The sequence below is a fragment of the Loxodonta africana genome, chromosome 3 (assembly GCF_030014295.1).
Source record: "Loxodonta africana isolate mLoxAfr1 chromosome 3, mLoxAfr1.hap2, whole genome shotgun sequence".
NCBI classification, from domain to species: Eukaryota; Metazoa; Chordata; class Mammalia; order Proboscidea; family Elephantidae; genus Loxodonta; species Loxodonta africana.
The window spans coordinates 99,475,548-99,490,685 of record NC_087344.1 but is presented as its reverse complement, the minus strand read 5'-3'; the positions used below and the strand labels follow the sequence as shown (position 1 = coordinate 99,490,685).

Sequence of the window (15,138 nt, the reverse complement as noted above, 5' to 3'; positions counted from 1 at the left end):
TCAAGTCTTTTTCACAGTGTATTCCCTTTCCTTTTTCCCTAGGTATAGGTGTAAGAAAATGATTGTTTTGATTTTCATCTTCTTAAGTGTTCGAATCCCTAGATACCCTCCAGCACTTGGGTCTGGATGATGCTAATGATATTGCTATAGTATCTTATGCTTTCTGAGGAAGCCAAAGGGAAAGTCATTTCTCCTAGGGACCTTTCTTTCCAGAGTCCTTCCCTAGGATGATAACCCCGTGTTTAGTGTCAGCTATGAACAAAGTAATAAACATTTTTTCTTTCTAGCATACAGGCAATGCTACTTCGAGTTTCCAGGAAGAAAACCTTATCTACAGCACGCTGGACCTCTTGTTTGCTGGAACAGATACAACTTCCACAACTCTGCGCTGGGCTTTGCTTTACCTGACCATCTACCCAGAAATCCAAGGTGAACATTTGTGTGCCTGGACGAGGCCAGAAGAATGCCTCCTGGAACATACTGCCCCAGGGTTGGGACCAGAAGATAGCATGGTATAATGAAAAGATAGGTGGAACAGTCATGAACTAGACTCAAGACCTAGCACATTCTTTTTCTGTCAGAGATAGTGATGGGTCTTGGTAATGCAAATATAACAGGGTCCCTTTGCTCGAGAAGTTGAGGATCTGTGGGGAAAACAGTGAAGTCAATTGACACTGGGTTAAATTTCATAAAAGAGTGACATTCGTGTGTGAAAATCTGGTCTTTCAGGTAATGACTTGCCATTGCCCTCTGAATAATGTCCACACTCTTCAGAAAGATAGAGAATTCTATCGCCAAATAAATTTAAAATTTAGGGAAAGGCTTAAAAACTTCTCAGAGTTTTTACTGCCAGCATCAGCCCCACCCACTCTGCGTGTTGCCCTCACTAAATCACATGTCAGTTGTCCATTGTGCTGTTCTTATTATGCCTCTGTTTATTCACACGTGCTGTTCTCTCTACCAAGAATGCACTTCTCCAATTTCCCTAAATGGTAAATTTCAAGCTCTTCTTGAAGAATCTGATCAGACACTACCTCCTCTATGATGTGTTCCTACTCTTTGATGAAATTACTAGCATTTTCTTTCTTTAGAGACAAAGGGAACACACACCTCTTTCTTTAAGGGCATGTTTGAAGTGTTAAACATCACTTCTATACACATTCTTTGGACCAGAACTTAGTCACATGATCACAGACTTGCAAGGAAGTCTGGGAAAGGTAGTCTTTAGCTGAGAAACCCAGTAAAATCTTTATTAGTATAGAAAAAGAGGAGAACAAATATTTGGGGACAGCTAGCAGTTTCTGTCATTTATTGTGTTCTCACCTAACTCAGTTCATGCAATCCTCAAAATATCCTTAAGATGAATGTAGATTTATCTCCACTAATTTATCCCCCCAGATGAGGAAACTGAAGCTCAGAGAGTTTAATTAACTTGCAGCATTAATTTAGTAGAGCAAGAGTTTGATCCAGATTTGTCTTACACCAGGGCCTAGTTTCCACTCTTACATATCTCCTTGAAAAACTACAGTCTCTGGAGCCTACGTTATTCTTAATAGCCACAACAATGAACTCAAACATACCAACAATCATGAAGATCATTCAGAACCTGGCAATGTTTTCTTCTTTTACATGTAAAGTTCCCACGAGTCAGAGCCAACTCAATGACACTAATAACAAAAACAACTACACTATAATCTTAACCATTTTGACCCTGGTTATTCCATTCCTTACCCTAACTAGACACAAAAAAATTATGGAGTTGAAATTTTCCTAAATAAGCACTTTCAAGGATTAATAACCATTTGTTTATAACCTGATCACTAATTGAAATACAACAGGTAAGACCTTGGAGGCCACCCCTGCATCTCTGGAAGAAAGCATAGAAGTTTAAAAAAATAATAGAACCTTCTGTTTTCCAGAGAAAGTACAAGCTGAGATCGACAGAGTAGTTGGCCAGTCACGGCAGCCCAGCCTGAACGACCGAGAGCACATGCCCTATACCAATGCCGTCATCCATGAGGTGCAGAGAATGGGCAACATCCTCCCCTTGAATGTGCCCAGGGAAGTGACATTTGATACCACTTTGGCTGGATACCACCTGCCAAAGGTAACCAGGGCCTCTCAACCTCAGGCCTTCAAATCTGTCTTTTTAGACAGTAGGAATCTGAATTTGAAAACTGACATGTATTCGTATCGTAATCAGTCACTCAAATGGGGAGAGAGATATATTAAACCTGATATAATCCAAGTATGGGCTTTAGAACATTAGTACGCCTAGGTTAATAGGTATTGGGGGAAAGACGGGGAATTCTATGATCATATAAATTTAGGGAAAGACTTAAAAAACTCAGAGTTTTTACTATACTAATTTGCATAGGAGGGCAGTGTTGGTTCAGTGGTAAAATTCTCACCTCCCATGCAGAAGACCTGGGTTCAATTTCTGGCCAGTACATCGAAACCACCAGTGGCTCCTTGAAGAAAGATGTGGCAGTCTGCTTCCATAAAGATTCACAGCCTTGGAAACCCTATGGGATCGCTATGAGTCAGGATGGACTCGATGGCAGTAGGTTTGTGGGCACCTCATCGCAGCCACTCCGTGCCTGGCAGTGGAGGTTTAAGTGTTGCTATGATGCTATACAGCTTCCAGCAGAGCTTCCAGGCTAGGAAGATGGACTACAGAGAAAGGCCTGGTGATCTGCTTCTGAAAATCAGCCAGTGAAAACACTATGGATCACAACAGTCTGATCCCGTTGTCTGTGGGTCGCCATGAGTTGGGGCAACTCGATGGCAGCTGACAACAGCATGCATTATGAATATTGGTGAGGATACAGCAGGCAGCAGTTCTGTCATACATTGTCACAGAACCTTTTCCTCTTTCTTAGTAGAACATATTGAAGGACTAGGCACTTGCCGCATGTAATCCTGGGGCTACAAAATGTGAAAATGTGAAGGGACCCCTGGAGGCGTAGTGGTTAAGAGCTATGGCTGCTAACCAAATGGTTGACAGTTCGAACCCACCGGGCACTCCTTAAAAACCCTATGGGGCAGTTCTACTCTATCCTGTAGGGTTGCCATGAATTGGAATTGACTTGATGTCAACAGGTTTGGTGTTGGGTTTTTTTTTTTTTCTGAGTGAACATCACATTAACGCTGGTGTTTCTAACATACTGTCCCCACAAGCATTTCTCCAGCTTTCACTTACACCCCCAGTGATAAGGAACTTACTTTCACAAAAGGGAAACCAACCCAGCTATGTGCAACATTAATTACTGGAGTAAGAAAGGAGCCAGCATTTATCAAGCAGTGATTGATTGTGTGCGTGGGCTTTAGAGGTTCTTTCAAAATGTCTCACTCAGCCCTCAGAATAACTCTTTTTTATATCCATCTTTGAGGAGCCCTGGTGGCACAGTGGTTAAGATCTCGCCTGCTGACCAAAAGGTTGACAGTTCAAATCCACCAGTCACTACTTGGAAACCCTATGGGGCAGTTGTACTCTGTCCTACAGGGTCACTATCAGTCGGAATGGACTTGACGGCAACGGGTTTTGGAATACCCCTCTTTTAGACTGGGAGATTGAGGCTCAGAGGAATGAAGTACCCTGCCTAAAGTGTCTCAGCTGCTAAACGACAAAGTTGGGATCCAGAATCAGATCTGTTCTGCTTCCGAGGCTTTTCGTCTTTTTTGTGCTGTTCCATGTTGCCTTCACAAGAGTTGCTTTACTTTGAGTTTAAAATTAGAATCTCCCTGTAATTTTCCTCAATTGTTGCTCATGGCACAACTAGACTAATGGTGATGCCATGCATAAGAGAACAAAACGCTGCCCAGTTTTACACATCCTCACGATTAGTTGCAGATCTGACTGTTGTGACCCATAGGATTTTCAGTGGCTGATTTTTGGAAGTATTTTCCTGTTAAATGCCCCAGTCCTCACAAAGGAACCCTGATCCCACTCTCCCCACCACTCAAGATCTCTGCAGACAGCCCTCCTGTAACCTATAACATCCTCTCTAGAGACTGTACATTCTCACATCTCTTCCCTTGTTTCCTCACCACCTGGGTCAGCCTCTGGGGATCCATTCTAGTTTGTCTACATTTCTCTGAGTATGTCGTACCCAGGAACAATCTCAAGAGGCAGAAACAGAGGTGCTTTTCTTACCCTTGGTCAGCTCTTGGCTGTTCTTGGTCATACCTTGGACACTGTCACTACAGAGCCAGGAAATGCAACTGTGCATGCACTGAGTTCCTTATCGATTAGTTGTCTTGTGGTGAAGGTTGAAGTCTAAATTCTAAGTGCTGCTTGCATTTTTCTAGCAAACTCATCGAACACCAAGCAACCAGCCCAGCTAGACAAACCCCTTCTGCTACTGATTATTAAAGTCAACTTCAGTAAGCAGCCTGGGAACTAGGAGATCTAGTTGACTGTCTAATGTAGAGACTGAGAGCCAGGGCATCAGATGGACTTGGTTCAAATCACAGCTCTGCCTTTTCTAACTCTGCAACCATGGGCACATTATTTAACCTCTTGGAGTTTTAATTTCTTTGTCTGTAAAGTGCATATAAAACCTCTCTGACAGGATCCAGTACAGCATTTTGCCTGCTGTTTGTTGTAGACAGTTCCCAAAATAGTACTTGTTCTTTATTGACTCAACAAATATTCATTAATCACTGAATGTGCTTAGGTCTGGAAGAACATCCCTGAGCAAGAAAACAACCATACAAATGATAAGGTTAGATAATTCCAAACCCTGAATAAAGTACAGGGTGCTATAAAATGCAAATTAGCTGGATCACAGAGTATGAGCAGGAGTGGTCAGAGAAGGCTTCCAAAAGGAAGTGATGTTTGGACCGAGGATTAAAGAATGATTAAGGGTAGCTTGGTGACAAAGTGGGGCAAAAGAGCGTCCCAGGAAGTGGGGGAAAAAAGCCTTGTAATGAGGGGAAACATGGCATAGTTTGAGAATCTGAAAGAAGACCTCTGTAGCGGGAATGAGGCAGGAGGAGGAGGGTGGCCCAGACAACGTCAGATGATGGATCTGCCTTAGGCTGAGCTCTCTAGAGAAGCAAAACCAGATCACGTGATTGTAGGGTTTTGGAACGTTCCGGTTCCTTGGATCAGATAGAGTCTTTTCCCAATTCATGGAGCCACAGGACTGCTGAACCCAAGATGAGCAGGTCAGAGAGCAGGGCTTCTGGTCCCAGGCTGTGACAGTTGAGGAATCTCCAAGGTCGGCAGGGAAGACTGCAAGGTTTTTACTAAGTCCTTTAGCTGCAGGGGCTGGTGAACCCAAGACAGGCAGGTCAGGGAACAGGATTCTTGCTTGCAGGCCATGAAGATCAGCGAATTCCAAATGGACAGGTAAGCTGCTAGCTCAGGACCCAAGAACCAGAGGTCAGACAAGAGACAGCTGCTGGATCCAGAATAAGCCAACAACTTTTGCAAGGCGAGCAGGAAGGAAGTAGGTGGTGGAAGACGGAGAGATGAAGGCTGAGGAGGTGGTGAGCTGCCACAGGCCCCAAGCCCACCAGTACCACTGAGCAGATTCCACCATGGGGTGATCACGTATAAGATTTGACAGGGAAGTGATCACAACCTTATACAACTGCCAAAACACTGAGAATCATGGCCCAGCAAAGTTGACATACAATCTTAACCATCACAGGGCCTTTGAACCTAAGAGTGATAGGAAGTTCCTGAAGGGTTTCAGGTTCTGGGTAGCAGTGGGTGGGTGGGTGTGGTTTGCTTTAATCATTTTCAATAGTCACTCTGCTTTCAGGATGCAGAGTAGATTAAAAAGAGCAAGAAAGGGCATGGGACATACTTGTTAGCTGCCTTAGAGTCGGCCTTCAACTCATGGAGACTCCATGCACTATAGGATAGGATTGTTGTGATCCATAGGGTTTTCACTGGCTGATTTTTGGAAGTAGATCACCAGACATTTGTTCATAGTCTGTCCCAGTCTGAAAGCTCTGCTAAAACCTGTTTAGCATCACAAACCCCCAAAAAACCAAACCCAGTGCCATCAAGTCGATTCCGACTCATAGCGACCCTATAGGACAGAGTTGGACTGCCCGGTAGAGTTTCCAAGGAGTGCCTGGTGGATTTGAACTGCCAACCCTTTGGTCAGCAGCCCTAGCATTTAACCACTATGCCACCGGGGTAAATCACCACTGACAGGTGGCTGTGCTTGAGGTGCATTGGCCAGGAATCAAAACCCTGGTCTCCTGCATGGAAGGTGAGAATTCTACCTCTGAACCACCACTGCCATCGGGAAATAGTTAGGAGGCTATTACAGGAGTGTAAGAAGCAAAGTGGTAGCCTGCGGAGTGAACATGGAATCAAGGTGAGAGAATGAAGAGAAATTCAGGAAGTAAAATCAGTGATTCTTGCTGATGGATTGGATGAAGGCAGAGTGAGGGGAAAGGATGCATTAAAGACAACACTTGGGTTTCTTGCTTGTGTAACTGGATGAAGATGGGTGCCTTTTACAAGGCTACCTGATTCTAGTATTAAACCTACTGGGAGAGGAGGTGCCATGTACTAGACATTGGAGGGAAGAAAATGGGAGAAACAGAGATGGCTGAGACATCCTTTACCTTTGTGGAGCTGCCACAGTTATCCCCTCACTGAGCAGCTGGATTGATTTTCGTACAGTGCTGTCTGGCCAGCTGCTCCATTATTTTCTTCCTCCTGTATACACATCCCTTCCCAAGTCCTACACTGGCCTGTCCCTTTAGAGAAGATACATTCCACAGTGAATAGCAGCCAAACTTCCCTGGTAAAATTCCCAGTAGGCAGTTCCGATCCATTGCTGTGAAGCGTCCCATGGCAAACAGCAGAGTCCTGGGGGGTTGGACTCAGGAGATGATGGGCTTGGGAGGATAGGGGAGTTCAGGGTGTAGTCAAGGTATAGGAGCCTGAGGACTAACACCCTCTGTGTAGGTGTGTTGTGTGAGTGAAGCCTTGCTTGAGTCTTTGCTGCCTTCTCTAGGGAACCATGATCCTGACCAATGTGACCGGGCTTCACAGGGACCCTGCAGAGTGGGCCACCCCTGAAACATTCAATCCGGAGCATTTTCTGGAGAATGGACGGTTTAAGAAAAGGGAAGCCTTTCTGCCTTTCTCAATGGGTGAGTTGTAATAAATAGTGTGAAGATCCAAAGTCCCTCTTTCAGCCTTCCCCAGTCTTCTCCCACCAGTCTTTTCCTTCAGCTGGAATGTCTCCACATGGCCCTGCCCAGTGTGGTTCCATCTTGCCCTTGGTTACAGCCCCAGGATTCCGGGGCTGGGCATTGCTTTAAGCTGCCCCTTACCTGCTAAGCCCTCCGTTGCCTCTGATGGAGATTTCTGCCTCACTTTGTTCTCCTTCCTAGAGTACCAGGGATAGTGAAACCTAGACCCTACCTCTTGCTCAAAAAGAAAGTTGGAAATCTGCCATCTTTACAGAGTTTTAAATCGTCCCAAATTCTTTTTAAGGACTGCCCCCTTATGCAGAAATAGAGCTGGTTTATAATGAGGAGATGGGGAGGGGTAAAGGCAGGGATCAGGCAGTGACTGTGAATGTCGTGGACTTAACTAAATCAGGATCTACTCTGTAAACACTCCCTGAAGAGGTTCTTTTGCTTTTTTAAATTTTAGTTACCTTTTTGAAATCAAGTGACTATATGTGCATGGTACACACACTGAAAGGTACAAAAGAGGTTGCAGTGAAAACCATCATATTTCCAGGTCAGCTCTGAAAGGGTTTTTTGTTTCTTTTTTTTTTGCTTAACTCATAACAATGTAAAATGAACAACAAAAATTCTTAGCATATTCCAGGCATTGAGTTAGATATGTCACATGCATTATTTCAAGTAATTTCCCAGTGCCTTAGTTCTGTAAGTGCTTACTGAGAATCTATTATGTGTCAAGCATTCAGCCCTGAGGCTACAACAGTGAATAATACAGAAAAAATAAGCCTGCTGCCATAGAACATATGGTCTAATATAGCCTTATGAAGTTCTAATTGCTATCTCTGCTATAGAGATAAGGAAATTGAGGCTTACAAGGTTTAAGTATGGCAACTAAAGTCATAAAACTTACACTTGGCAGTGCCAGGACTTGATGCCAACCAGATCTGTGGAACGCCAAAGCCTGTGGTCTTTATAGCATATCTCCTAACAATCACCAAATTCCACACAGAATTCATACTAGAGACGGCATAATAGTTTGCTTATCCTTAACTGAAAATAAAATAGACACTGATTTTCTGAAACTGCAATATTTTGCCGATGGCACTAAAGCTTGAAGAGAAAGGTAAGGGCCGGAATTAGAACCTGAGTTGACGGGACTCCAAAGCTCAAGCTTCCCCGCTGTGCTGCATTGCCTTAAGTGTGTCCGGGCTAATTGTAATTACATCCTGTTTGTCTTTCTTCATCTGGTTGTCTGTCACCTTTGTTCACATTGGACAAGTCACTTCCTTTTAATGAAAGCTAATACTTAGGAATATTTTCCAGTCATCCTGTCAGCAACATCTCCCCATTTTGTGTTACAGCACAGACTTCCAGCCATATAATTCAATTATTATAATTATTCTTGTTCCTTGGATCTTGCACCAGATCCATGTGGTGCTGAAATACTAGAAATGTGGCCCTCTGTGTATCCCACAAAAACGCCTTCACCTAATGCTTGTTGTAACTTTGATGAGAGAAGACTTAATAGATGTTCATGGCTTTAAGAGGAAGAAGGGTCCGTTTAGGCTGAGCAATGGCTGGGTAATTTTCCTTCATGTGGCAGAAGCTTTTCCTTGCAGTTGTGTCATACCTCCTCTGCTAAAAAATTCTCCCATCTTCGTTAGCCGGATCTTTAAAAGCTCGGCACACACTGCCTTGCTAGCACTTTGTTGTCAAGAATTGTATCATACCCTCTTAATTATGGGTTTCATTTACAAGGACATTATCTCATTTAATCCTTCCAGTAATCCTGTTATTAATAACTAGAAAGGAAGTGGATTGATATCTTTTTTTAATATGAGAAAATTGAGAATAAGAGAATTGTTTTTTTATCTGAGATCATGTGCCCAAGGCATTGGCAGAACAGACCTAAGAACCAAGTTCTTATACTTCTAATTTAATGCTGTCTCCAGTACAGCTAGAATGTAATTCACCTTTCAACTTAAAGTCTCCTCTGCTGTAAGTTCATTAAGATGATGCCATATGTTTCAGTAAGTATATTGCTGCATAACAAACAGCCCAAAACTCAGTGGCTTAAAACAAGAAACATGCGTTATTGCTCACAAGTCTACAGGTCAACTGTGAAGCTGTGCTGATTTTGACTGGGCAAGACTGTGTCTTACATATTTTGGACACATCATTAGGAGGGATCAGTCGCTGGAGAAGGACATCATGCTTGGTAAAGTAGCGAGTCAGCGGAAAAGAGGAAGACCCTCAAGGAGATGGATTGACACAGTGGCTACAACGATGGGCTTAAGCATAACAAGGATTGTTAAGGGTGAGGCAGACTGGGCAGTGTCTCATTCTGTAGTATGCAGGGTCGCTATGAGTCAGAACCGACTCAACAGCACCTAACAACAACAACTGTAAAAGGGAGCTCTGGTGGCGCAATGGCTAAGCACTCAGCTGCTAACCCAAAGATTGGCAGTTCAAATCCATCCAGCTACTCCACAGGAGAAAGACATGGAGATCTGCTCCCATAAAGATTACAGCCAAGAAAACCCCATGAGGCAGTTCTACTCTATCACATGAGGTTACTATGAATTGGAATCAAGTTGATGGCACCCAACAACAATCTTCAAAAATGTATACATCATGAAAGTTAAGGAGAGCCTGAAGAATTATTCTAGACTGAAGGAGATTAAGGAAGCATAACAGCTAAATGCAACATGTGATTCTGAACAGGATCCTTCTATAATAAAGGATTATTATTAGGACAGAATGGCAAATCTTGAATGGGATCTGAGGATAAGATGGTGGTAATGCATCGATATTAATTTTCTGACTTCGATGGCGTATTGTGGTTATGTTAGAGAATGCCTCGTTTGTAGGAAACACACACTAAAGATTTCACAGATGATGTAGTCAACTTTCAGATAATTAGGAGAAAAAGTTCTTTATATTGTTCTTGCAAGTTTTCTGTACATTTGCAAGTATTCCAAAATAAAAGGCACATTACGGAAAGTAAAGAATTGTAATGTACAGGAAGCCATTTTGGTGATGCTACCACCCAAAAAGTTTTATTTAAAAGTAATCTTTTAAATTGCATTCTTCTCTGTTTTGAAAATTAAGTATTCTTTTGATGGAACTATGAGAAACAAGTCAGTCATACTGATTTTCCAGATCAATTTAATGATAACCTATTTTACACTTAGAATGTTTATTATTATGAAAGTGACATTTTAAAATAACTAATTTGTTCTATGAATTAGTAAATGACCTGGTCTGTTTAGATTCCACTTGCAGTCTACACGACCTATAATATAAATTTCTCATTGTAAGTGTACATTCCCTAAATGCCTAGAGAGATCATTTAATCTACCCCAAATCGTATGGCTAGGAAGTGGGAGGAGTTGACTTGCATTTCCACCCTTCTGCTTCCAGTTTTCTACTCTTGTATGAAAAAGTGGGAGGTGGCCAGGGCAGTGCCACCTGTGAACTGTGGAGAGAAGGATCAACTCCACATTAGAAGCAGAGGCCCTTGTTTGGGAAGGACCTCTGCGTGTAAGGAGGACCACTGTGAGAGTTAGGGAGGCTATCCCAATGGAGAGGACCATCCACGTCAATGAGGTCCCCAGAAATTAAGGAGAAAGCTGTGATACGGGGAAAAGATTCTGTATTCATTTTCTAGGACTGATTTGACAAAGTATCGCAAACAGTGTGGCATAAAACAACAAAAATTTGTTCTCTCACATTTCTGGAAGCTGGAAATCCAAAAACAAGGTGTAGGCAACGTTACTTCCTTCTGGAGGGCTCTGAGGGAGAGTCTGTTCTATGCTTCTCTCCCAGCTTGCGGTAATTTTCTGCGATCCTTGGCACTTAAGTGTCTGTCTGCATCATCAAGTGGCATTTTTCCTTATGTGTGTGTCTTCTAAGGACACCAGTCCTGTTGGATTGAGGGCCCCCCTACTCCAATATGACCTCATCTTAACTAATTACATCTGCAATGACCCTATTAATAAAAGAGCTCACAATCTGAGTTTCTGGGGAGGGCATAAATATGCGGGGACACTATCCTACCCAGTAGAGATGCTTCACACTTTGGAACTGCTACTCTGACATTCACTTGTTTGTATCTTTGACAGTTTCCTTCAGGGACAGAAAATTTTAGTGCAGAGTTTTTTATTGTTTTGTTGTCTCTTTTTGTTTTATTGTTGTTAATTTTGGGTGCCTTTTTTTTTTTAGGCTAGATATCCACTTTCTAGATCAAACCAGGCCTCCTTATTCAACACTGCACCTTCACTCCTGTGCTTCCCCTACCTGACCCTTGAAGGCATTTGAGTTTATGATCTGGACTGAATTTATGTGCCTCAGTTTACCCAGGTGGTTGTCAGACTTAAATGAGCTGCTGTAAATAAAGCCTTGGGGACTCTAGCAGGTCCTCCCTCTGCTCAGGTTTGGCAGGATGGGGGAGAGGATTTCAGTCCCTGCCAGGCACCTCCTCCACCAGGGAAGAAAATTCAACTTTATGTCTTTGCCTTTCAGGAAAGCGGGCTTGCATTGGAGAACCGTTGGCCAGGTCCGAGCTGTTTATTTTCATCACTTCCCTTGTACAAAAATTTACCTTCAGGCCCCCAGCCAACGAAAAGTTGAGCCTAAAGTTCAGAATGGGCGTCACCATTTCCCCTGTCAGCCACCGCCTCTGTGCTGTTCCCCGAGCGTGATGCTGCTGGGAAAGGAGCAGGAGAAAAAGCCAGAAGAAACATGGAATGTGTTCTGAAGACCCTAGTGCCTGCTCAGAAGTGAGAGAACAGAACAGAAGTGGCTCTGAGGAAAGATTGCAGGAATTGGACTCAGAGGAAACTGAATCCAGATCCCGCTCTGCCGTCCCCTCTGATGTCGCCTCAGGCAGATCGTCTACATTCTGAAGGATTTGCCTTTTCACCCAGAAAATGAAAGGGGGATAATGACTCCTCCCCTAAAAAGAGTTGCTCTAAGCATCAAAGGAAGTAATGGATGTAAATAAAGTGGTTTGTAAACCATAAAAGTATGTCAGAAAAGTTATAGCTGTGGTCTGCTTCCCTCTTCCTTAGACATGTGTTAGCTTCTGGCTTGTTGATAAAACTCAGTTCATTGAGAAGAGTTAGAAGTTGGACCCTGGGACAACCAAAGAGGGTAGCCATAAAGGCTCCATATTCAGTAGTCTTGTGTGTGCTTTGAGTCCCTGGGTAGCGCAAATGGTTAACACACTCAGCTACTCACCAAAAGGTTAGAGGTTCAAGACATAAGTCCAGCCAGGAGCACCTTGGAAGTAAAGCCCTAGTGATCTATTTCCAAAAAAAAAAAATCAGCCATTGAAAGCCCTATGGAGCACACTTCTATGCCACACAAATGGAATCGCTATGAGTTAGAATCAACTTGGCAACTGGTTTTCAAAGTGGAGTGGGGTAGGGTGAAGTGTCCAGGGACATCCAGCTTTGTCTCCCCTCAACCTCTTACTGTGATCTCAAGGAAGACATTTAAATCTGCAAGCCCCCGTTTTCCTTTTCTAAGGCATGACCATGACAGCAGAAATCTTGCTGTGTGGTGGTGAGGATGAAACCCAAAACATGAACTACTACCCTCTGTGTAACAGTTGGATTGATGGCATGGGACTCAGAAGGGTGCAAGCTGAAAGTAGCTTTATCCCTCCTCCTCCTCCAAACACACTCTGTGGCCTCCTTCCCTCCCTGCCTCTCTCCCTCTCTCTCTCCCTCCCTCCCTTCCTCCCTTCCTTCACTCCTAAATTAAATTTTGAGCAGGGCTCATCACTCTTCTGGCCATTCTTAAATAAAAAACATTCCTCGTACTACATTCAGTCCTAAGAAGATACATTTTGGTCAGTAGAGTTTGCAGCTCATAAGTGTACTATCTACCTAACACCATACTCAGGTGATTTAGCTCTTCCTGCTCAGTGGTTAAATGCTACAGCTGCTAACCAAGAGGTTGGCAGTTCAAATCCGCCAGGCGCTCCTTGGAAACTCTGTGGGGCAGTTCTACGCTGTCCTATAGGGTCGCTATGAGTCGGAATCAACTCGACTGCACTGGGTTTGGCTCAGTTCAGCTTTAAAACTGGAAGGTTGCCTGGCAGGGTAGGTGGGGGAGGGGCACAGCCGCCTCTTCTTTCCAAGCATGTGTCTCCCTGTCATCTCCTTCCACACACACTCAAGGTTCCTCTTGGCTTGCAAGGAAGGAGGGCAGAAAGTCTGCCATCAATGGGGTCCAGTCCCAGGCCTGACCCTTGCTCTCCTAAGGCCTCTTTCACCAGGGCCCTCCATCTGCAGCACCCATGACAGGTATAGAGTTTGCCCTTTAGCTCAGCTCCCATCTGCCAACTCAGATCCTCTTTAGGCGACATTATCCCTCCAGGCAGTCCTCTTGTTGGAATTAGGGATCACCACAAGCTATCTGCTTCCATGGCCCCACATAGAGACCCACATTATGCATAGCAGTTTGGTTCCTTCACAGTTGTCCCTAAACAGCCTCTCGGCTATAGAAGGTTCCAAGCCTCAGTGTTACACTCATTCTTGGTACTCCAGAAACTCTTCAAGGCACAGGGAAACACCTCTTGGCTTGAAGCCTCTCACCTGGTGAGGGGAAGCCATGCTCTTCCCCTTGTTCATGTTCATGGGGCTGGGTGGGTGGGTGGGTGGGAGGAAAGAGGGCCCTCACCACAATCTCCCCTACACAACACTTTAACAACTCACCACAGAAGTCTCCTTTCTCCCTTTTCCCTTAATCCACCACCTATTATATCCTCTAGAGAAGTAATGGGTTATAAAACCCATACCAAACCCATTGCTGTTGAGACAATTCCAATTCATAGCAACCCTAAAGGACAGAGTAGAACTGCCCCATAGTGTTTCTATGGCTATAAATCTTTATGGAAGCAGACTGCCACACTTTTCTCCCACCAAGTGGCTAGTGGGTTTGAACCACCGACCTTTCAATTAGCAGCTGAACGCTTAAACACTGCATCACCAGGGATCCTTAATGGGTTATAAGGGCCCCCAAAATAGCTTTCAGATGCCCCTGTGGCAAGTCCTAAGTAGGATTTCAAGTATATTACTTTCGAACTGTGGGGTTAACCAGCACTTGATATGGATTATTTGACTTACAGAAATTGAGACTTCAGCTGAAACTAAAAGGAAGAAATCGATTTTCATATCCTGTTACAAATACCCAGCACACAATAAGACCCTAATAAATGTTATCTTTATGTGATGAAAGAAGGAATACTTAATGACCATAGGACACTTGAGGACCTTGCTGTGTGCCATCGTGAAGAGACAGGACAAGATTGTAGCAGAAATTGGCCTAAAGCTTGACTGAGCTGTGACATACCTTATGAACGATTCTTTGCCTTGTTTTGATTTTTACTCTATCACATATGACCTTGTTTTTCTATCACTAAGTCTCTGAAAGAAGAGTTCAAAATATATTTGTCAAGAGGATACTCCTCTGTTTTATTCTGATTAGCTTTGGATGTGTGGTAGCATCACACTGTACGGCTAATATGTTAATATTTTCTTATTTGGTAAAATTGCATTGTCTCCTCCAATACCCATGTACTATGGTGATGTCTTCCAAAATGTGGAAAACAAACAAACAAACAAACAAACAAACCCTTAGGAATAGTTTCTTCTACTTAGAAAGAATAGATGGTGTGCTTTGGAACCAAACCACGTGTTAATAGTGTTTTCAAGTCAATTTAACAAATAGGTACTGAATGCATACCATATGCCGGATATACAATAATTTATAAGGAGAGGTATGAGGCCAACCCTTCCTAGAACTTATGGTCTAGTGATGATGGAAGTGGGGAATTATAAACACATAAATAAGCACGTGTACAACAGTGGTCCCGACTAGGGAACGGACACCAAAATCCAAAGCGAATGTCTTCAAACATATACAGCGTCATAGCATTTTTCATCATTTTCATCACTG

At 43.4% G+C, this 15,138-nt stretch overlaps 1 protein-coding gene across 1 annotated transcript in view; it reads left to right on the top strand.

Moving 5' to 3' along the window:
• The window catches only part of LOC100658399 (cytochrome P450 2J2-like), a 43,196-nt gene extending 30,947 nt beyond the window's left edge, over positions 1 to 12,249 (top strand). The window contains exons 6-9 of the mRNA XM_003411153.4: positions 288 to 429; positions 1,920 to 2,107; positions 6,990 to 7,128; positions 11,695 to 12,249. Coding sequence (XP_003411201.2) covers positions 288 to 429; positions 1,920 to 2,107; positions 6,990 to 7,128; positions 11,695 to 11,873 — 648 coding nt within the window. The 3' untranslated portion in view covers positions 11,874 to 12,249. The remainder of the gene's footprint in view (positions 1 to 287; positions 430 to 1,919; positions 2,108 to 6,989; positions 7,129 to 11,694) is intronic.
• Positions 12,250 to 15,138: the final 2,889 nt, after the last annotated feature.